The following is a 25,420-nucleotide window of genomic DNA, read 5'->3' on the forward strand; positions in this document are numbered from 1 at the left end:
GGTAGAGATGCAGTTTATTTGTGAATTTCAATCAAAAATAGTTTTTTTCGTTTTTTATATAGATTTTTATCTAAAGAACATTCTGTGAAAATTTGACCAATGAATTCTTATTGGAACACCATTAAAATTGCTGTTTATTTTCTGGTTAAAAATAAAAAACACTCACACGTGGCAATGTTTATGTCCAATTGCCTAATTTGCATGAGTAAGCAAATAACAGGACCTTTGATTGACAATATGCATATCGAGATTGTACGGGTCATAGTTCATTCAATTCACGCGCATGTGCAATTATTCTCGAATCAGTTATCGCTCGCTAGCAAACCAAACATTATATTTCCTCAGCGTTTTTTCCTAATTTTTATCATTACATTATGCGTGGTGTGAAAAGAAAGAGAGGTAGAAAGAAGATTCAGATGATTTCTATGTCGGAAGAGGCAAAAGCTACACTGAAGGCATCAGCCCGCCGAACGAAAAACAAAATCGATGTGAGCGTCTAAACGTGACTTTCCCTGAAGGCGTGAATCCGAGTTTCTGATTGACTGAGAGATTTTATTTTTAAATAATTGTTCTCAAAAAATAAACTGAGCATGTGAAGAATAATTTAACATTGTTCACAGTGATAACAGCTCATTGTCGAAACGAAGCTTACCCATTCACGCTAGTCACAATAAACATCATACTCTTGAATAGGCGTCAATGACTACGGTAAAACTTAGACTCTATATTAGCTAGGCATCAGGAATGATTGAAATGTCCGAAAATGGCGCCAAAATACACATTAAAAGTCCTATTTTTTTTTTCTAAATCCCATCCCGAATTTACGGCAGAATCTGGTCCCTCAAATACGGGACACGTGAGCTTTGATTCTAACCGGATATATTGCACTGGGTCAGGGAGATACAAACTTTCGTGTATCTTTTGTCCAATGCTAGGTGCTAGGTGGTGCGAGACAGCTTTGTTTGCAACCGGACGAACTCCGTTTAATTCAATGAAACAAACAACTGACAATGCTAAAATAAATTGCAGAGGTACGCTAAAATTAATTGAAAACAACCAAATAATTTCAATGAAAAATAAATCACAGAGAGAGGTAACTTGATACATTAACAACTCTTTTGACACGCTGACGCTTCTCGCTGACGCTTCTCCGCGTCTGATGTTTTGTTTTCCTTGTCATAATACTTACTGATTGATGATTTTGTTTTGATTTTTGAGTTCTTTAGCCTGCAACTCAACCACGACCTTTGCTTTTTCCGTGAAAAATGGGGAAGTTTACGTCAATTTGACGGACATTCCATTTTTTTTTAAACTAACGAGCACACTGTTTAGCACTTCTATTTTTTTTCATTTGCTGATTTCTATTCAGAAAAATTCGACCGCTCGAAAATGCACCTTAATTTTGCACTCATGTCATGTCAGATTTCCAACACAAATTATTTAAAACCGGTCGAAATTTTAAAACTGGAGCTCTCTCCTTGCAGCGACCGTCGCCGGTAGTACAACAGCATGTTTTGTACTAGTACGTACATCCGTGCGCTGATTGCCTGCGACTGTCTTAGAAAATCCCTGAATAAGGCGTTACCAAAATCGGAAAAAAAAAAAAAAAATTGCCTCCTTAAAAAACGAACAGAATTCAAATATTTCTTTTAACAAATATGTTGCAGTGGGAAAATGGGATTGGAAACGCTGAACAAAACTTCTGTGCCTCGCGTTTCGATTCGAGGATTACGCAATTATTCATTATTGTGCGTTCGCTTCCTGGAGTTGGTTCTAAATACTACATAAAAATCATCAAGGATAATTAATTTAATATCCCACTTTGTACTCTTCACGGTAAACCATAGGCTCTGAAATACTCGTAGATTTGTTATTGAAAATACATCGAAGAGAAGCCATGCTGTTTTGATCGTGATAAAAAGTCACCTTCCTAGGACCGCCCCCTGTTTAATTATTCATGAGATGACGTCATGTTTACTGGGCATTGACACGTGTTTTTACCGACCCCATCAAAACACTGGTACAAATGTATAAATGACGTGTTTCTGATTTATATATTCAAGAGCAGTTGTTCTGGTCCAACAAATTTACATAAAATGTCTATGTCTATACGTTAACTTTCAATTTCAATAGTCTAGAAAGTATGACAAAGTATGACAAAGCAGTAATTCCCGGTTTAACGCGCAAATATGCAAATTAGCCCTTTTCTCGTCTTCTATTTTTGATGAATTCTTGGGGTTTAAATTAAAATAGCTGATAGACGCTTTGGCCATTTGCCTCGAAATGTTCACACATTATTGACAAGGTGTTCCCCCTTCAAAATGCGTCCGGACAGTTTATTACTGCGAGTGGAACAAAAATAACAAGTCCGCAATTAACATGGATATATAAATTATGCAAAAATAGAAAAGAGTGAACTTTGAGGTCATGCTGTGCGACTTTGAAAGCCGTTAGAGAGATGAGTGGACGCATTTGAATTAGTAGTATACCAAGGTATCCAGTGATGTAATTTTACCGGACTTGAAGTTTTTGAGCTAATTTTTTTTAAACCACTTTTGTCCAAAAAAGCATATTTTTGACCCAAAATCAAAAACGCATTCTGGATATTTAAAATAAAGACAAGTTTTACAAAGTTTGTATAATAAGCTTTCAGAAAATATATAACATGCTGGATATATAATACCATCTTCATTGTCTAATTACTCAATTAAAAAGCAAGCCAAATAAACTGCATCTCTACCTTAAATAATGAAACAAGCAGCCTATCGGCTGAGATAGCTCCTCTGTTAGCAATGCACATTTCAATTAAAGAACTGAAGACATCATTAGAAAATGAACAATATGAATAGTATCAAAGCAATCGGACTTACAGTTTTTAACAAGAAGTCGAAAATATCACTTTTTAGCAAAAATTACAAAAATATTCACCAAAATAAATTAATTAGAGAATTGAAGATATCACAAAACGAACAAATCTGAGAGAGGTCCACATGTAGTACCTATATATGTAATATCAAAGCAATCGGACTTACAGTTTTCAACAAGAAGTCGAAAATATCACTTTTTACCAAAAATGACAAAAATATTCACCAAAATTAGAGAATTGAAGATATCATCACAAAATGAACAAATCTGAGAGAGGTCCACATGTAGTACCTATATATGTAATATCAAAGCAATCGGACTTGCGGTTTTTAACAAGAAGTCAAAAATATCACTTTTTACCAAAAATGACAAAAATATTCACCAAAATTAGAGAATTGAAGATATCATCACGAAATAAACAAATCTGAGAGAGGTCCACATGTAGTACCTATATATGTAGTATCAAAGCAATTGGACTTGCGGTTTTTAACAAGAAGTCGAAAATATCACTTTTCACCAAAAAATGACAAAAATATTCACCAAAATTAGAGAATTAAAGATATCATTACAAAATGAACAAATCTGAGAGAGGTCCACATGTAGTACCTATATATGTAATATCAAAGCAATTGCACTTGCGGTTTTTAACAAGAAGTCGAAAATATCAGTTTTTACCAAAAATGACAAAAATATTCACCAAAATTAGAGAATTAAAGATATCATTACAAAATGAACAAAACTGAGAGAGGTCCACATGTAGTACCTATATATGTAATATCAAAGCAATTGCACTTGCGGTTTTTAACAAGAAGACGAAAATATCAGTTTTTACCAAAAAAGACAAAAATATTCACCAAAATTAAAGAATTAAAGATATCATTACAAAATTAACAAATCTGAGAGAGGTCCACATGTAGTACCTATAAATGTAATATCAAAGCAATTGCACTTGCGGTTTTTAACAAGAAGTCGAAAATATCAGTTTTTACCAAAAATGACAAAAATATTCACCAAAATTAGAGAATTAAAGATATCAACATGAAATGAACAAACCTAAGAGAGGTCTACCCAAGGTACATATACACCAAGTATCAAAGCATTTAGGCTTGTAGTTTTCAAGAAGAAGTCGAAAAAGTAAAACATTGACACGGACGACGACGACGGAGACGACGGACAATCACTCATATGATAAGCTCCGCTCGACAAAGTCGACAGCGGAGCTAAAAAACTAAAAGTCAGCCATTTTGAATCAAAATTACATGAGAGTAAGGAAGTAAGAGGATGAGAAAATTCTATTTCTTTCTTTTCATGTCATGTTGTTGTAAAGTTTGATAGCAATCAGTCAATGTACATGTATGTCAGAGACACGGCTCTAGAACACAATTTGCATTCAGCCATATTGAATCCTATCTGAAAAATATGGTCTTGTTATATATACATGTATGTTCATTGTACGTACCACGATGGACAATACCAGCCCATGTATAACCAAGATCTGGATCCAAAATGGCAGAAATGTTTGATTTTGAAGAATTTTAACATTAAAATGTGGACTAATTGGCTATCTTAAAGCTGATCTTCAAACAAATGAGTGATGTGCCTATAAAGTTTGAACATTATTGGTCAAGGCATGTCAATGGATGCCCATCTGTGAAAAACAAAATGACTTGCATATATGTCTCATTATGTCTAATGTACATACTAAGTTTGAATGAATCCATCCATACACAACTGAGACCCGGCTCCAGAATGGCAGAAATGCTCGATTTTGATGAATTTTAATATTAAAATGGCTGCCATTCTGTTATCTTGAATCAGATCATGAAATGAATACACATGCATATGTATCCCAAGCTGTATGATGTAACTGTGAATTTTGAATGTGGTAGAGATATTCACACACACATACATTTTGTACACACACAAAGGTCAATCCATAAGTCCATGTTTTCAGACTGCAACAATAATGATGTCAACACAGAGAATGATAGAATTGCAATGTTGTCTTGCATACGTATGCATGTCATCCACAGACATCTCTGACATGGTACAGAAATATTTAAAGGCTACCAGCAATTCTTTAAACTGTGTGCATATACATGTCATAGTATAATATTCCATTTAACGCTTCCACTACATATGACAACACCAATAATACTGGTAAACTGGTTGTTAATTAAGTGAAATACAAATGAGAATGGTACATTGTAACACTGTCCAGAAAAGCTAGTGATATTAATGAAATGAGAGCAGTACATGGTAGTACATGTACAAGTAAAACTGCCATTTTGACTGGAACTGAATAGTAATTTACTTGTTTTAACAGACTATAGCAACATTCATTTTAAAGTTTAAAAGTTGTCATCTTGCTCTGTGGTTACATCATGACGTTGATCATGACAGGTGATAACTTTGTATTTATCAGAGCCATGGTTGAATGCTATATATTCAGAATAATAAACATGATTTAGGCATATACATGGATGCTTATATTGTAGATCATATTATACTGACATTTAGTTGACATATTAACAAGCAGCTGGTGAATGCATAATTTATGTATCTATGTTAACCTCCTATGAATGCATGACAGTAATATTCAACACAAACACTCACATGTACCCTGCTCAGCCCCCTTCCATACACACACTGTACAAACATCCCTGTTGGGTGACTGTTATAATGTTAAGTGTTACTATATAAACATTCTTCAATTGTGACCTCATGAACATTCCACCATTAGCAACAGGAGTTGCTAAGGAACTATTGATAAGAACAATTCCATTTCTGTATTTTTAACAGGTGGTAAGAACTGTCATTCTACATGACTAATCACATTATACAAATTCATATTAATTATAAAACAAGCCATGCATGGCACATTCCCAGTTAGTTATCAAATTTAAGATATATAGTTTTGTTTATAGTAATATAGCTGACATATAAAGATGTCAGGAATATGATTACATTTGTATCTGATCGTCAAACGAGTATTGAGAGATATTACTCTGGAACAGCAAACAAAATCAGCCATTTTGAATACATGTATAATGAATATATAAAATTTGAACATAGTCAGTCAAAGCATGTCAGAGATATGGCTCTAGAAGCCCATTCATTAAAACAAAATGGCCACTAGTCAGCCATTCTGAATCCGATCTAAAAAATAAAATAACGAGCATCAGGAACCCTTAATGTCTAATGTATGTACCAAGTTTGAACAAAATCCATCTATAAATGCCAGAAATGCTTGATATTTGATGTTTTTTTGGCACAAAAATGGCCACCATTTGGCCATTTTTAATGGGATCTTCAAACCAATATATCTGTATATCTATGACATGATGTATAATTAATATTTAAAATTTGAACATAATCAGTCACAGCAAGTCGGAGATATGGCACTAGACCCACATTTATTAAAACAAAATGGCCACCAGTCGGCCATCTTGAATTTTATCTGAAAACAAAATGATGTATGTCAAGGTCCTATAATGTGATTTTGATGATTTTTAGAACAAAAATGGCAGCCATTCGGCCATCTTGAATCTGATCGTGAAAACAATTGATGTGCATATAAATAATATCGTGTATGATGACATGTATATGTGAAGTTTGATTGTGATTGGTCCAGGCATTTCTAAGAAACAGGTTTGGACGCACGCACGAACACACAGAAGCACATTGTGTTGCACATTCACAACCGCTCATTCACCACCATGTAAATAAGACGATTCCATGTTCACAACCAGTCATAACCAGCAAAAAAATTAGCCAATTCTATGTTCACAACCAGCAAAAGAAATAGCCAATTCTATGTTCATAACCAGTCATAACCAGCAAAAGAAATGGCCAATTCTATATTAACAACCAGTCATAACCAGCAAAAGTAATAGCTAATTCTATGTTCACAACCAGTCATAACCCGCAAAAGAAATAGCCAATTCTATGTTCACAACTAGTCATAACCAGTAAAAGAAATAGCCAATTCCATGTTCATAACCTGCAAAAAAACAGCTAATTCTATGTTAACAACCAGTCATAACCAGCAAAAGTAATAGCTAATTCTATGTTCATAACCAGTCATAACCAGCAAAAGAAACAGCCAATTATATGTTCACAACATGACATGGCCCTGATAGTTATTGGTCAGAGCGTGAGATACGAGTGTCTGACATGGCCCTGGTAGAGTTATTGGTCAGAGCGTCAGATATGAGTGTCTGACATGGCCCTGGTAGAGTTATTGGTCAGAGTGCGAGATACGAGTGTCTGACATGGCCCTGATAGAGTTATTGGTCAGAGCGTCAGATATGAGTGTCTGACATGGCCCTGGTAGAGTTATTGGTCAGAGCGTGAGATATGAATGTCTGACATGACCCTGGTAGAGTTATTGGTCAGAGCGTGAGATATGAGTGTCTGACATGGCCCTGGTAGAGTTATTGGTCAGAGTGCGAGATACAAGTGTCTGACATGGCCCTGGTAGAGTTATTGGTCAGAGCGTGAGATATGAGAGCCTGACATGGCCCTGGTAGAGTTATTGGTCAGAGCGTGAGATATGAGAGCCTGACATGGCCCTGGTAGAGTTATTGGTCAGAGCGTGAGATATGAGAGCCTGACATGGCCCTGGTAGAGTTCTTGGTCAGAGCGTGAGATATGAGTGTCTGACATGGCCCTGTAGAGTTATTGGTCAGACTACGAGATATGAGTGGCTGACATGGCCCTGATGGACTAATCATCATTTAACTTACAGACATGAAAAATGACATCTAAGTTAGTACTGGAAGTAAGAGCATAAAATCAAACAAGCAGCCTGTCGGCTGAGATAGCTCCACTGTTAGCAATGCACATGGCAATTAAAGAACAGAAGATATCATTAGAAAATGAACAAATCTGAGAGAGGTCCACATGTAGTACCTATATGTATAATATATCAAAGCAATTGGATTTGCGGTTTTCAACAAGAAGTCGAAAATATCACTTTTTACCAAAAATTACAAAAATATTCATCAAAATTAGAGAATTAAAGATATCATTATGAAATGAACAAATCTGAGAGAGGTCCACATGTAGTACCTATATATGTATTATCAAAGCAATTGGACTTGCGGTTTTCAACAAGAAGTCGAAAATATCACTTTTTACCAAAAATTACAAAAATATTCACCGAAATTAGAGAATTAAAGATATCATTACAAAATGAACAAATCTGAGAGAGGTCCACATGTAGTACTTATATATGTAATATCAAAGCAATTGGACTTGCGGTTTTCAACAAGAAGTCGAAAATATCACTTTTTACCAAAAATTACAAAAATATTCACCAAAATTAGAGAATTAAAGATATCATTACAAAATGAACAAATCTGAGAGAGGTCCACATGTAGTACCTATATATGTAATATCAAAGCAATTGCACTTGCGGTTTTCAACAAGAAGTCGAAAATATCACTTTTTACCAAAAATTACAAAAATATTCACCAAAATTAGAGAATTGAAGATATCATTACAAATTGAACAAATCTGAGAGAGGTCGACATGTAGTACCTATATATGTAATATCAAAGCAATTGGACTTGCGGTTTTCAACAAGAAGTCGAAAATATCACTTTTTACCAAAAATGACAAAAATATTCACCAAAATTAGAGAATTAAAGATATCATTACAAAATGAACAAATCTGAGAGAGGTCCACATGTAGTACCTATATATGTAATATCAAAGCAATTGCACTTGCGGTTTTCAACAAGAAGTCGAAAATATCACTTTTTACTAAAAATGACAAAAATATTCACCAAAATTAGAGAATTGAAGATATCATCATGAAATGAACAAATCTGAGAGAGGTCTACCCAAGGTACATATACACCAAGTATCAAAGCATTCAGGCTTGTAGTTTTCAAGAAGAAGTCGAAAAAGTAAAACATTGACACGGACGACGACGACGGAGACGACGGACAATCACTCATATGATAAGCTCCGCTCGACAAAGTCGACAGCAGAGCTAAAAAACACAACATTGGTAGAATGACCATAGCTAAGTAGAAATAAATTATTTTGAGCTTATTTTCATAAAATAAACATTTCAATTTGTCCAATCATAGTAAGGTTACGAGAAATATAAAATTTGTTTGTTTTTTAAATTAATTTTTAATTAATTAGAACAGACTACAGTTTAAATGCACCGTTTTTGTTAATAAGGGCTACCCTGGGACATTATGATGTTTCTTTCTATTTTGGTGCAATTTGTTGGCTGGTATGTTGGAGGTTAATGCCTTTGGGTGTGATATACATGTACAAGAGTACCATCATTTGATATCCCAAGGATATATATCCATAATGGTGGTTTGACAGGATGAGTGAAACAAAACAGATGTGAGCTTGTGAGGTACCAGTATAGCTTGTATATAAACACTGACACTTCATACACAACATTTACATCTATACATGTACCAACAGCATTAACAAGGAAAACATGAAAATTACAAAAAAAGTCAAAAGAAATGTTTATCCAAGCTATGTGTTACCAACTATACAATGTTTTTTAGCTAATAAAATATGGCACAATGTAATTATTTATTGCGTTTGCTCTTTTCGTCTTTTCCTTTTTATACCATCGTATACAAAATCATGCAAGGTGACAGCCAAAATACCAACTTAAGAACAATAGACCCAAGTTCAAATCCTAGCTTAGGCTGAACATCAAAGGATCAACCCTTACCCTGGGTGAGTGTGCCACAGACTCAATGGGAAGGCCAATTCCACTGGCTGAGATTCATTTACTAACGAATGGGGGAACCTTGGTAAGGTCCACAGGTGCTCGTGTTCGACCGAGCCTGGCTGACACCAGGACAGCGCATTAAAATTGCCATTTGATAGGGAGATGGCCACACAGCCCTGTCATGTAGTCCCAAACAAGAACTGACTTCTGTGTCAGCACTAGCACTTGCAAATTGCACTTACAAAAAAAAGTCAGGAGAGAGAACAGTGACTTTCAATGTCCGGAACTTAAGAATAATAAATGGGTTAGTTAATTTAACAAGCTTTTTTCTTTAAACTTTAACTAAAGTTAGTGCTTGCATGTTAAAGGGAACCTCAATCCAAACAACATAATAGCCCCTAAAGAAAAAACTCCACAAATGTAGGAGAATGCAATTTACACTTCTTTTATAACAGTTTTCATTCTCTAGATATTCAACTTTTCATCGTTAATAAGTAGTCAGCCATCTTGATTCACAAGCAAAGGATTATGGGTAAAGTATGACATCATAGAATCTGTTGTCAGAAATTGAGAAAATTATTTCATCTATAACAAGAGAAATACTGATGCGAATTAGTTCAAATTTTCGTTGTACATATTACTCATGTATATAAATATAGTAATGGAAATGGGAATTTTACAAATACACATAAAGTGAAGATATTGTTGAAAACGTTAAAAAAATAAAAATCAATATTTTAGTTGTGAAATATAGAATGTCACTTTTTTGTCCTCTTTTGTACTCAACATGTGATATATCACCTATATAACCTACTCACGTTGGTAAATTGTATACAATATAAGGAAATTTTAGCATTTGGTAGAAAAACATAAAAATAAATATTTTCAGTTCTGTTTCCATGACAACTATTTTATAAGCATGGATGGCACCAGTACATGTATGCTACCAATTTCTAAACTTTCAGCCAATTTGAAGTTCAACTTTTGAATTTATAGATGAAATCATTTTCTCAATTTCTGACAACAGATTCTATGATGTCATACTTTACCAATAATCCTTTGCTCGAAAATCAAGATGGCTGACTACGTAATACTGATGAAAAATGGAATATCTAGAGAATGAGAAGTGATACAACAAAACTGTAAATTGCATTCTCCTACATTTGTGGAGCTTTTTCTTTAGGGGTCATTATGTTGTTTGGATTGAGGTTCCCTTTAATTATTTATTTCGGGTAACTGAAATACATTATAGGGATTGATAAAGTAAAATATTAAGGATGCGAGACCCAGGTTTGGGATAAAAAATGAACATAGCATATATGTATATTTGGTTAGATCGAATTGAACATTTGTTAGTGCATTTTTTATTCAAAATACACATACACAAAACAATAGTTGCAGACTTTCTGTCTACTGTTATCAACAGTTGAGCAAACTAAGAAAACAACCATGCTTTGCTTTTATCTTGCTCGATTTCATTGCAATTCAAAATGTTGTTTTCAGAATTCATTTAGAATTACCACTGGTTTTTATATCATCTTGAGATTACTTTTTTTCAATTCCATAACCTGAAACGATTGCTACATTCATGTTATGGATCTCTGCACGTGCAGCACATTTACAGCACTTGCGTTTATGTTAGTCGGGACCCACTTGAGACCGACTTGGCTTGTGTCAAAATCAAGCCCTCATTTAATGATCTGATATACAATGTATGATCCAAACATGAAAAATTATACGCATATGATGATGATAAGAATTACTATATTGAAATTATATCTATTTGCTGTTATGGTATTTATTACAGGTCATCGTACACATGAACGTTGCAAAAAAAACCCTGTTGCAGCAGCACATAAATATGCAAGGGTGACGACTGTTTATCATATGAACTGTATTACGAAAATAAAGAACGAAATACGTAGCTATCAGCAAATATGCTTCCCCCGCTGCCGGGGTGGACGATAGACCGAGGAGGATGAGGAGCCACCACCTGGTTCCTTCTGCCATGGGGTCGCGCCGCTACTTTACCCTCCCGCGGAAGGGTATGAGCACTTGCCTCCTGGCTGACTCTGTGTTCTGTGCTTGGGGCGCCCTCTGTTTACCCTTGGCAGTGGCCAACTGGTTAGCGGATTCGGTCTGAACCATCTGGTTCGTTGCACTCCGAAGCTCCGAGACTGCACCCGCTATCTCCCCATGAAATAGGGTGGAAGATTTCCAGTCTGCGTAACTGAGGTGGTGATGTACTCCCAGACTCACACGTGTCTAAGACTGCATCTCGTTGCACAGTAGTAGCCACGGCCAGAAGAGCCAGGTGACACTGGGGGATGTCGCACGTAGCTGTGCGGTGACCCACCAGTAAATGTGTTGCCAGGTCTAGGAGGCTGGTGCGCTCTGCCTCTGAGGTCTGAGAGTCCTGGGCGTGCACAATAATGCGCTCCAGCAACTACAGCAGCGTGATGGATCTTCTCAGACTGAGCTGGCAACTCAAGAAGGCTCATGGAACACGGCCGTCCTCCTTTATCCGGTTTGCCAAACAGAAATTTGTGGTACCGGGGTCTGGGGAAGGAGCCTTGGGATCCAGTTGGGGGCGTTTGGTCTCATCCCACCCTTTGGGGTCTGATCCCGAAACTACACCGACCGGGTAGCGCTTGGTCCAACGGAAAGCGTTGAATAAGATTTCCCCCACCCAGAGGCCTTAAGTGTTACCTCCTCCTCGGCTGATTAACGTTCGCCCATCAACACCGTCTGCGCGCCCTGCGTCCCACTCGGTACCTCCACCGTCAGGCCTCCTACTCGACATCTCCGGTAGTCGAGCGTGAGGACTTTCCACTCATACCAACACACAACTCACTTTAACCGATTTTTACCTTGCTGTGAAAATACGAGCGACACGGTCAGTCTCAGCAATTTTTCATGGCTCTGGAAAACATTCCAGGCCTCAGAACTCCAGTGAAAAACAAGTGCCTTCAAGGCAAAAACCTTGAACCCCGCATACAGTCACGGCAAAAATAGTATTTCGGATGCGGGTTCTATGCTGGTAAATTCTGATTATAACCACTGCACAGCCGCCTCGAAAAAACAAGGAGACAAAACTGGCGGCGAGCCTCAGTTGCTGTCATTACATTTATCCATTTCTAAATACATTGGTAAAGCATAAAATGAACACAACATGCATGAGGGAAGCGAAATACAGTTGGTAAAGGTGATGCAGAAAAAACAAACATCGTGGTTAACCTGTGTCGCCAGGTTTTAATTTCTTTGTTGTGAAAAATTATACACACAAAGGGGGAAATCGAAATGGGCCACAGCCACAGTGTCGGCTCCCGCGGCCAACCCAAGCCAGAAACCTGGACAGGAAAAGGCAGGCTTTCCAGGCAGAGTCGCTACTAGTAGACTTCATCCCCATCGGTGCGGAGATAACAAAAGAGTGAATATCAGGGTAAGATGGCGCGGCCACATTACCTCGGTCACGTGCTTCGTGACGTAAGAGAAAAACAAATCTTGAGGTCATGGGGTTTCCCCTGACCTAGATTTTATCTCTCCGTCATTGGCAGAATCGCTGATTAATGCCTACATTTCAAAATAGTCATTTTGACTGACTGGAGTCTATAGTGGGTAATTGAATATAGTGAATTGAGTTATATGTCACATTGTGACTTACTCTGCCTTCAGGGCAGCTCGTTCACCGCTGATTTTTTTCAAAATCATAACAGTCAGCAAGTCTATAAAAAATATTAAAGCAGAAACGATAGTTCTCTTTTTAAAATATGTCGTGGCCCTAAAAAGGGACGACCGTTTGGTTTGTGCTTCCTTAGAAACGATTCAAGCAAATCGTATAAGGAGAACCGCTAAGCAAGTGTCGCACTCGTTTAGCTTTGGCGTCGTCGACAATGAAAACAATGTTGCAATATTGTAGCAACCCGTACCTGGGAGAATGGTTCAAATCACGTTATTTTGGCTTTATAAATATTTTGTAGCAGCTTGCCAATCCATAACTGGGGCCAGCAATTTTGCAATGTCACGCCGATGACTGACAACTTTTTTACCATCTTTTATCACCGCTATTGCATTTCTGTCATGAAAACTATTCTTCTGTCGTTGGATAAAAAAAAACCTTTCTATTTCAAGTCCACCGCGATATCCATATAGTGAGACATTCCAACCGCCGGAAATTGCTGAATGATAACTTTCACCGTGATTAATAAGCGTCGAGTCTGATAAGAAAGCAATGTCACGATTTGACCTTTATGATGAAATACTAGTAGTGATGTCATTCTTAGCCAATCAGATAAGCAGATGTCATTCTTAGCCAAGCAGATGCGTAAAGGTCAAAGATGATTGCTAGACTGTAAACAAAAGCATCGTGTGCCATCGCAGCAGAGCGACCCCATTTTTCTTGTCTCTTTATTATGATTAGACATGAATGAAAAGTGCCAAGCTGGCAGACTGCGAAATCCATGGATTAAAAATGCTAAGTCCAAATTGTGTGGGACGATATCGACGAACTTCAGGAATAAGTTGTAGGGATTTTGTTCGACGGCTACAGTGACGCCGACTTGGACATTTGAAGGTTTTGAGTTTGACGAAGATGGCAATGAACGTACAAATAAAGATCTGAGAAGTTTTTTTCAAACAGCTATGAATTTTTATAATTTTTACTGTGTAAATTTGTAAATTATTATTGATCTTGTATGACGGTTGATTCATAATTTGTCGAGACCGGAAATCATTTTACGCAGTTTAACCCCTGACATTTTAATTCATTTTGAGTTCACGCGTATTGGGCGTGTTTGTCGGCGGGAAAATCTTAATTCAAATGATTCCTCACTGTCGATTTTTATTATTTCTGGTTTATTTGTCACATTATAAGCAATACATTATTTTTGTTTTACTTCTAGTGTTGCATATTGTTCATTTATTTCCGTTGCATGTTTTCATTTGCCGTTCTATTCCCTGCCGCAGTTTGATCTGCGTGTTGTAAATTTTCGCGAATTTTCCTTTAATTTTTGCCGGGGATCTCCTGGCAAACGCCCACCCCTTCTTTTTGGCAATTTTCCATGTTCAGGACCCTGGGCTTATACCCGGATAAATACGGTAAACGTTGTAGAAACTGATGGTACGAATAATGAACAACAATTTTTTGAAGAAGAATGTTTTTGTAATAAATAAGATCATGAAAGTCGTGAACATATTCCCGGCTGAAACGTAGAAATATTTGCACTGTGACCGAACTAATTAATATTACAAAAGAAAAGTGTTTATAATACTGTATGAAGCAAATAAATATGTGCCACTTTGTTTTTGAAAATATATGTTATTTGTTGTGTGGGTGTAAATGTGCTTTGGTCAATCTCTATTATTATTATTATTATGTAAATGGTATGCAAATGATATGCAAATTAGTCCACCACAGTGGTTTAAATTACTGGGGAGAACAATGAAAATCATTACTTTTTTTACAGTGGTTGTTTGGGAACATCTTGAGCAATTACCATTTCGATTCAGCGAAAATAATGTGTTTTTTTAGTGAAAAAAATGTAACAAACTTTCAGTTATTTAGCTAAAATAACCCAATGTAAACATGGATGTGGCAACTATCTTACCACTAGTGTAAACAAAGCATTTATTGTCAGCTATTAGTGTTGAAGCATATTATTGAGAGAATTACCATATTAAAATTGTTGAGCATTTACTAGTTGCTATATGATTTTATCATGCTTTGACATAACTCAAGATACATATCTGTAATATCAAGGATTTGTAAAATGATTACATGTGGAATGATGCGAGATGAGGATCCAAATTGCAAGACATAAATGAAAATATTAATTCAAATGAGTGAGTCTGTCAATGAACTAGTTAATGTTTTTCTCAGTCTGTTCAGCTGAAGTATTTGCTCATTTGCAATGCATGTGTTGCATGTGTATTTTATTTTGAAATGCACCGATAAGCACATTTCTGTAAACATTTTCGCTGTGTTCTGGGATGCCATTAGTAAACATACATTCAATGACAAGTACATGGAACTCAAAAGACTGACTTTATTGATATTTTATAATAGAAACTTTGGACCCGAAACAGATTATTTTTTTGGCAATTATATCGCACATCACATCATGTTACATGTCCTTACAAGTCCTTGTTATATTGTGAATCACTATACATGAATAATAAAGTTGCATGAGCGTATCTTATAAATCTATGTAACCAGTCAACAATGACTACAGCTGACTCACACATTGACCTCAGTACCGGTATTCACATTCTCCAACCATCAGATCGGGTCATTTATATACAATAATCTGGATTATCAATTTGCAGTTAAAAGGTCAGGAGTCAGGCTGTACAACTCCAAGGACATAAAGGCTTTCACAGCTAGCACACAGGAAATTAGAGATAATTGAACAACTTGTATGCTAGAATTTATGTTAGTGATTTGATGAACAAACCCTACTTTATAGGAATGCTTGAATGAACATTTCAGTGCTTTCATCTATGGGCAGTACAAACAATGGATAGAACAGAGTAGCATCAACCTTGTAGCTGTTACTACAATAACAAAACTACTAAAAGTATAATATTAAAATGATTACTCCGATACAAATATGTGATAATAAAAATCATCAAAATCCCCGTCATCACTATGCCATGGCTGACTGCCCCACCACCACTATGCCATGGCTGACTGCCCAACCATCACTATGCCATGGCTGACTGCCCAACCATCACTATGCCATGGCTGACTGCCCAACCATCACTATGCCATGGCTGACTGCCCCACCACCACTATGCCATGGCTGACTACCCAACCATCACTATGCCATGGCTGGCCGCCCCCACCACCACTATGCCATGGCTGGCCGCCCCCACCACCACCACCACTATGCCATGCCATTGCAGATAATGTATATTTATTTGAATGATCAATGATAATATCGTACTCAACCGCGTTAGCGCCCAGAGGCCTCAACTCAGAAAATCACGATTTTTTTGAGGTGGGCGCTTACCCGAGCACCCCTCCCCCCCGAAAAAGAGTGCAAATGAAAAATTTGATTCATCAAGTGACAGATTACGTCTTTGAGGGAAAATCAAATTACGAAATTAGTTGAGTCGTCATTGATTTTCACAATGAAGAAACAGAAATGATCACAAAAAATATGCACATTTTATTACAATATTAATTACGTACCACCAGAATTTATGAAATTAAAAACATTTGAGTCTGTTGGAACACAGTCAAGTCAAAATTGTCATATTATCTCCACTGACGAAGGTGTTGGATTGTACGCAAACTTTCCGCCACGATGCATTTGCAGATTTGACCTGCAGCAGCGTCCTTTGACCTAATGGGTCAAGTTGGTTATTAACCAATCAGAATGCTGTGTTGTACTGACGCAATTCTTCGATGTCGAAGTACGATCTGTGAGAATTGATTTCAGCGAAATAAACAACATGGTTTTTCCCAAAAAACTAGTAACTAGCCATTTTTGAGAGGTAAACTGAATATGGCATGAAATATTTACCTCTTTTGTATTAACAGGTCATTGTCGAAGCGTAGTTTACTCACGGTTACTGTGTTCTACGCATTCACAACATGTTCACAGCAGTCGATATCCACGCTGTATCATATAAAAACGATTACCAAGATTCGTTACGCAAGACCAAGTTTTAAATTAGTTGCATTTTGAAGGGGTGGGCACTTTGCCGAATGTGACCACAAATATAATCAAAGAAAGCTTAGAAAGAACTCCCATGTGCTGAGAGTATTGTAACACATTAAAAATAATTCTGAATTACTTCGCTGAAAACTAAGTATGCAAATCAGAAAATTAATATGAACAGATTTTAGTGTAAAACTAATGAGGTCTGCACAATGTAACAGAAAATCTATGTACCAAGTTTAATTGAAATTTGATTAGAACCAACAAATTATGAATTATTACGCTAATTAGGGAATTAATATGAACAGATTTTTACCCCAAACTAATTAGGTTTGTACATTGTCCTAGAGCATCTTTGTACTAAGTTTCATTGAAATGGAATAATTAGTACTTTAGATATCAGTGTGAAAGCTTAAAATTGGTTAATTATGCAAATTAGGTAATTAATATGTACAGATTTTAACACACAATTATCAAGGTCTGTCTATTGTCCTACAGCATCCATGTACAAACATTCATTGATATGTGATGATCAGTACCTGAGATATCAGTAGAAAACTGAAAATTAATTATGCAAATTAGGTAATTAATATGCACAATTATTTAGCCTAAAACTAATCAGATCTCTGCATAGTCCTAAAGGATCTATGTACCAAGTTTCATTGAAATGCGATGATTAGTACTTGAGATACCCGTGGAAAAGCTGAAAATTAACTAATTATGCAAATTAGGTGATTAATATGCACAAATATTTATCCGAAACAATCAATCTCTGCATAGTCTTTGAGTATGTAAGTACCATTGAAATGTAATGCTCACTACTTATATCAAAAGCTGAAAATTAATTAATTATGCAAATTAGGTAATTATATGTACTGATATTACCATAAAAACTATCAGGTCTGTGCAGTGTCATATGACATCTATGTACCAAGTTTCATTGAAATGTGATGATTAGTACTTGAGATATCAGTGAAAAAACCAAAAATTGACTAATCATTATGCAAATTAGGTAATTAGTATCCACGGATTATTACCAAAAACTAATCAAAACCTAGCATTAGTTCAGAGCATCTATGTACCAAGTTTCATCAAAATCCAATGAGTGGTTGTTTAGATATCAGTGGAACAGTCATGGAACCACTAAAAAATAGCTAATTATCATGCAAATTAGGTAATTAACGAGCATGAATTTTTACCAAAACCTAATCAAATCTGCGCATCGACCCAGAGCATCTATGCACCAAGTTTCATCAATGTATGGTTCTTGAGATAGCAGTGGAACAGTTGGAAACACATACACACACACACACACACACATACATACACATACAGACACACTAACTGCAAAGACTCCCATTATGTGCTTCGCACATGGGAGTCAAAAATTGCACAAAAGTGGGGGGGGGGCGCTTGCCCGGGCATGGGCGCTAACACGGTCGAGTACGGTAACTTCAAAACCATATCTAGAAAGTACATTTATACATTAGAGTAGTAGAAACTGGTGTAGAGATCAGAGCTCAGCTAAGTCATTATGGTTGACTGAAGATATACAATAATTACAGTAGCATTCAACTTCACCCAAAGCTTACTGAACATACCATTCTATTTGGATGACGAAAACAAAGCCCACAAATACTGACAACAGGTGACGGCCATATTCTATTCATGCTCATGTGCTATATTACTGGTAGGAATTAAAACAGTGTTGTCTGTGTCAAATAAAAATTAATATGTACATGATAAGTTGGTTTTTAGCTAACCTTTCGCCAGTCACCAATGGTGAATTTTATTTAGATTTGACTGCAAGATTGGGCAACTTTCATCACCAATGGCTAGTTTGAAACCATGAATTATTCTGATAAAATAGTAATTTTAAAACATGTCATTACCATGTACCTTGAACATCTGGAAAACATATTGCTTGGTACATGTACATGTGTAAAGTGTATATTAAGAGTAATGCATTTTCTGACAAATTCATGATTTTTCATCTTCCTATTGGCTAAACCAGTTTGAAATTAGCTGAAAAAGCCAATATAGTAATAACCAATTTTACCCTTAGCAGACATCAAGATAACCTCTGGCAAGAATTTACTTGTTTGATGCATAAACATCTATCTTGCCATGTTTGCTTACACTGCACTTGAGTATTCTTGTAATAGCAAATCTTTTATGATTTGCTAACAGTCAGATATGACCACAGGTTTTATTGGTCTGACAAACACACAATGAAACCCATGATATATAACATACAAAATTACAAAATTTTACTTATTTTGTGTATATTTTTTTCAAAATCCTATTCTCATTGGTATCTTGATTTAAACAGATTAAATTTTGGTTCTGTCCACTATAATAAACTCATATAAGGATTAGAATAACACTCATTAAGCCCTATGTTTCCAGTAACAAAATACTGTGTAGGCAGGTAATTTTTCAAACTATTTTTTATATTTTTTAATTTATTTATTTTCATCACAATCATCCACTTAAGACTTAAGATTTGCAGATTTGTCATTATAGTGGATTTCCTAGCAGTCATGAATAAATGAATAAAATCATTTTTTTGAGTAGAACATACAAGTAGTCAGTGTTCTCCCCAGGCCAAAATAGCGTCGCGGCCCGCGGCGCTATGGGATTTGCCCGTGACGCTATGCGTTTCCTCCGCGATGCTATTATTTATCTGATTTCTTCAGTCTCTCACAGACTGTAAAGTTTTCTGGCTAACTAGTTAAGTCATAGACCTTCTCATTCTAAGGTCTATGGTTTAAATCCACAAATGCATGGTATTAACGCCAATTTCCCAGGATTCCTTGTTGTTTCTCATTGGTTGGATATCATTTTAAAAAACAAAGCAGTTCTATAAAGACAAAGCCGTAAGCCCCGGTGACAAACGTACTTTGCCAAACGTATATTCATATGCAAATGATACAGTCACACTTGGGGTCAAAAGAAACATGTTTCCAGTGTTTTAGAAATGTAATTGTACTATTATTCTAGGTTTTGATTTTTGTCAGTATTTTTGATAATGTATTTGTTTTTTGAGATAAAAATGTGAAAAAATATATATTTATGATGTAAACAATTTTGACCTCGTGATCGTGAATTCAAAATGACATCACCCACGTAAGATCCAGCGAGCGTGAACTTCCCACTCGGATCGCATATCATGCTCAGATCAGAATGAATTAAGTGAAGCATAATGGAAAATAATATATTTATCAAGAAACCAGGAATTCTAATCAAAAAACGTAAAACTTGGAGTGTTATTTCTTGGAGGAAAGGCCTCAATTTTCACGTGGTATAACAATGGCGACGATTCGTAATTAAGACCTCCTTGTCTGACTTGTTCATAATTGTGTTGAACAATATCAATGAATAAAAAAATGACATAAATATGGATAATTTCAGCCAGAAAAAACTATTATTGCTCGAACCATGGATGTATATCCATGCTCGAACCATGGATGTACATGTATATCCATGCTCGAACATAGTAGCATAAGTATCGTGACTCATAACAGTTGTTGTACTTAACCGGAAAACAACAGAAACGGAAAACAAGCAGGGAGAATTATCAACCCAATGTTTAATTTACCGGGGTCGAACAGGGTTTTATAACGTTGCTGATTTATGAGCCAAGCAAAGAAACAGAAAACTCAGTATTTCTGTAAGACATTTGCAATACTAAACATGCAGTGCACTTTTGTTGGATACAAGAGTGATAGATTGTACATAAAATAAATAGTAAAAAAAAAGAAAAAACTGGTTTTGTTTTATTTCCCTATTTTTTATGCCAAACAATGTGTTAATTTATGCAAATTAGCTGCGATTCTATGCAAAAATTCTAGGGAGTAATTTGCATTAAATAAAAAAAAATAGTTTTGATAAAAAGAGGAATGGTTGTTGGAATTGTTTGTTTCTTCTGCCCTACTGATTGTATAACACCCAAGCCCATAATCTCAAGAACAGTGCACAGAAGAATTGTCATGCTTATTCACAGCAAGTCCTACATGTGTGTAAGTACTATAACTAAATTAGTGGACATTTTGTTGAACTATTTAGTGTTTCTTACAGTGATGATTTCAGGCACAAGCTTTAGGAAGCGCATAATACTTCACAGGGATTTACACTTAGTCCTATAGCCCCAGACAAGTAAAACTAGCATTCAGACAACTGAACAGTAAGTCACTTGCCTTTTACAATAGATACAGACAATAAACATTTGGGACAAGTGAGTTTACAAGTCAAACCCTATTCCATATCATGTACAAATAGAAAAGCATATAATTCAATATTCCATATCATACACTAAGAGAACGTGCAAGAATCCACCAATTTATATATTGTGAACTTTGATTACACAAAAGGGTTCAGTTCAAGCCACGTGCAGTAGTATAACTCTACCAACAGGTCAAGTATTACGATGGAATGCCAGTACGAAACCAAAAACTGTGCTTCAGTATGAACAACTAAAAACTGTCAAATTATTTTCAATAAAGGGATAAATTAGCCAAATAACTTGCAAGGGGAAAATACAATTATCTTGATGTAATTTATGACAAATCAGCTAAAAAATAGAGGTCTTAATTTTAATACTTGTTTTCAGCAAAGATAAATTTTAATGAAAGTCAAATAATCAAAAATACAATGCAATCAGTAAACTGCAGAGCAAAATGAAGCATTATTTCATATTTTAGCCAAAGTGATCTTTCATTGTAATTATTTTAAACTAAATGTGCTTGTGAGATATATGTTATACATGTACTAGTGGACCAGTGGGATCACTAAGGACTGTGTCCGTCCAATTGGCATAAGCCAGCCATCCAGTGAATGCAATATTTCAGTAGTATCTGTCCTAAATCCAATGAAAACACAGTTCTTAGTTTATATTTCAGAGAATGGAGCTGAAATAAACTACATACGTACTCAAAGTGTTAAAACAAGATCGAATCTACATAAAAATAGGATTAGTATATATGGCAAGGGATGTACATATTATCACCAGAGAACGTAACAATTGCATGAAGACATACAATCTTACCTTCATGTTCAAAATAACGATATCTCTAGCTTGTAGTTCCCCTTCCAACAAACTGAGTAACTTTAGTAAGTCTTCTTTCGTCAAGTTTTGTGGTATTTTGGATATTACACTCTGTAACACGCAGAATAAAACAAAGAGGGATCAATTAGACAAAGAAGCATCATAGTTATTGTCATTTCAATCAAAGTTAAATGGACACTGAACACATGATGAGACCAATGAAAAATTAATGAACTGTCAAAATCAATGGTCGCCCAAGATTGTCATCGAGTTCAAAATATTGTCCGTGCATCAACAAACGCATATAAGTATACAGATAAGTATACAGCAAAAACGACAATGTCGACTAAATTCCACATAACATCGCAATCAATTAATTGTAAAAAGTTTGTTTAACTTAAGTCAAAACTCAAAATAACAATACCTTCTGAACTTTCGGTTTCCGCATTTCTCTATTTGCTAACCCGAGCTCAGCCATGTTGTTGGCATCAAAATATGCCGCAAATATGCGGCGGGTAGTCGTAGCACTAAAAAATACACCAAATCACCACCAACAGCCACTTTCCAGTCTTTCTTCTTTGACTATACAACATGGGTTCGTCATCTAGGCGAGCTCGTCCAAAATCTCTGGGAAAAATCCATCAAAATTGTCTAGGAATTTGAAACGGACAATATATACAACTTCGCAAATTCCATTGAAAGCTTTTTTGAGTGTCTGCACAAAATGGCGGCGACTTCCAGGTTGTTTACATCAGGGAGATCACGTGACAATTAAGGTAAACAACGATCAATCACATTTGCATTCGCGTGGTGCACGTTAAACAAATGAATGTGGACATCTGCAGCAACAATTAGATTACTGACACTCGTTTCCATTTATTTCTTATAAATTTCAATTAGACCATGTCTAGTATAGCGAACTTGTCATCACAATATAATTTTACGTATAAATGGGGGCGCTATATTCAACCAACCAAGTATAAATTAATAATATTGTAGCAATGTGTCGGTTTTGTTGTTATATCTGCAAATAAAGATTGAAATACGTTTGTCGAATATTATGACTACCTTTATTATTTTAAAATCACAGTTTATAAAATAGGTTTAAAATAAACTGGGAATTGTCCTTGAAATAACAATTTCAAATTATGGTTTGTGACAAATACTCAATATAACCATGTCACACCAAGGTCTACCATATAACAACTATTTCGTTGATTTTAGGGTTTTTTTTTACGTGAATTTTAGGGTGCCGGTCTAACCATGGAACTAAACATTAGTTCCATGGCCTAACATAAATACATATGCTTTTACAACAATATGGTTAACATAGTCTAGGATGCTCATAGTCGTTTTTAGCTAAAATACAGTATCGGTCTACTATTTGACTAGGGTTTATATGATTCACAAAGATTTTCACGGAACCTTTTTACGTGGTCCCAAATGAATATGGTCAGTCTGTGGCAAAACGCCAGCATCGGCATTTGAAAATTGCACATTAGAAAAAAAAGTCAGGAGAGACAACAGTGACATTCACTGTCCAGAACTGTTGCCTAGCACAAAACATATAAACACAGATATGATAAATTCTATAAGCGTAATGTAAATATTGTACACAGGAATACCAAGTTTTCTTACTTATATTGGTCATATGGTGGCGCTGTTTAACGAATGCAGTCAGGGAAAGCGTATTACGGAGTGGAATGTTTGCTGTATTTACACCGTGAAGATTAATTGCCATTTTTTGATTCTATGGCCAATTAAAGCTTTAAAAAAGAAAACCGGAAATGGCGAATATTTCCACATTGTGGATTAGATTTCTTTTTTTTTTAATTTCTAAAGCTTTCTGTTTAAGTCTTATTAGCACCAAAAGTTTATCTTTATTCTTTATTATCTTCATTCTTTGCATATATTGTCTGCCTTTCCTGTATTTAAAGTTTACATTCTGTGATTAGAATATCCCATTCTCTATCATTTAAATTTGAAACGTATGTTTGTCTTCGTGAATTATTGTATAATCAGTGATAATAATACTTTGACAGGCAAAGTTTACGCCATGTGATACGTAGTTGGATTTTGTCAACAAAAGTTGCATCTTGTTGGTTCGTAAATCAGCTGTCGCCGGCCGTGACAACACACGCGAATTTCTCCATAATCAAGGTAGTCTAGTCTTCCTGTACGATTTAGAACTGTTATAGTGTATGAATGCTAAAAACGCAGTCCATTATATAGATGGACGTGATATCCATGGCAAGTCGGACCAAAATACGCATACATACAGTCAAAAACAAGTCATATTATGGAGTATTAAAACCTTTTCGTTTAAGTGATATTTCCAGGGGTCTCATTCGCCTATTCAGATACTATTAGTGAAAAGCTCAAAACATACATGTTCATTGCAATAAAACAACATATGTTTACTTTGTAGTGTTAAATGTTTTACAATTTAACTCCCAGTCACAGTAAACCCGTCACAATACTGGTATAAGTACTTCACTAGTTTTTGACTGTAAACATCGCACACGGGAATGTAGAGACATTTTTCAGATGGGTTGCTCGAAAAATACCAGTACAACAACTTGAATGGTTTTCAAAAAACAGAACTGCTTCCACAAGACTACAAATGATATTTGAGTTACTAGAGGGAGGGAAGGGGGGTAGCTGGTACAGGTTACATGAACTAAAAACGGCATTGTACGTTTTTACAGAAAATAAAATGAAAGTTCCATTTACTGTAAAAAAAAAAGGTTTTTACACTTTACAGATAAAGCAAAGCACCTTTCCTATGTCTACGAATTTAATTGTTTCATTTATTTAAATTACATCATTAGTACGAATTTCAAATAAAAACAATTGATTACAGCTTACGAAAATACTTCTCGCCGACCTTCGACGAACTGCGCACGTCACACTACTCGATTTAAAATATAAATACTAGTTTTCTTTATATTCAGATACTTGAAAGATTTGAGGGAGATTTGTTGAAATAGAGACTTTTAATAGTTCAGTGCTGTCAATAAGGTCGACGACTTTTACGTTCAGTATTGTAGTAGAAACGATGGTGCATATCAAGTGCAGTACAACTGAGACCGAATTGAACGGTTTTGCGAACTTTGCGGTTAACAC

The 25,420-nt window shown here is 35.7% G+C and overlaps 1 protein-coding gene across 1 annotated transcript in view; it reads right to left on the bottom strand.

Annotated features, from left to right (window-relative positions):
- The window catches only part of LOC144353147 (cortactin-binding protein 2-like), a 90,344-nt gene extending 67,307 nt beyond the window's left edge, over window positions 1–23,037 (bottom strand). The window contains exons 1-2 of the mRNA XM_085496645.1: window positions 22,719–23,037; window positions 22,295–22,405 (exon numbers count right to left, since the gene is read on the bottom strand). Of these exons, the coding sequence (XP_085352771.1) occupies window positions 22,295–22,405; window positions 22,719–22,772 (165 nt within the window). The 5' untranslated portion in view covers window positions 22,773–23,037. The remainder of the gene's footprint in view (window positions 1–22,294; window positions 22,406–22,718) is intronic.
- Window positions 23,038–25,420: the final 2,383 nt, after the last annotated feature.

This window comes from Saccoglossus kowalevskii, chromosome 3, assembly GCF_978046115.1.
Source record: "Saccoglossus kowalevskii chromosome 3, keSacKowa6.1, whole genome shotgun sequence".
NCBI classification, from domain to species: domain Eukaryota; kingdom Metazoa; phylum Hemichordata; class Enteropneusta; family Harrimaniidae; genus Saccoglossus; species Saccoglossus kowalevskii.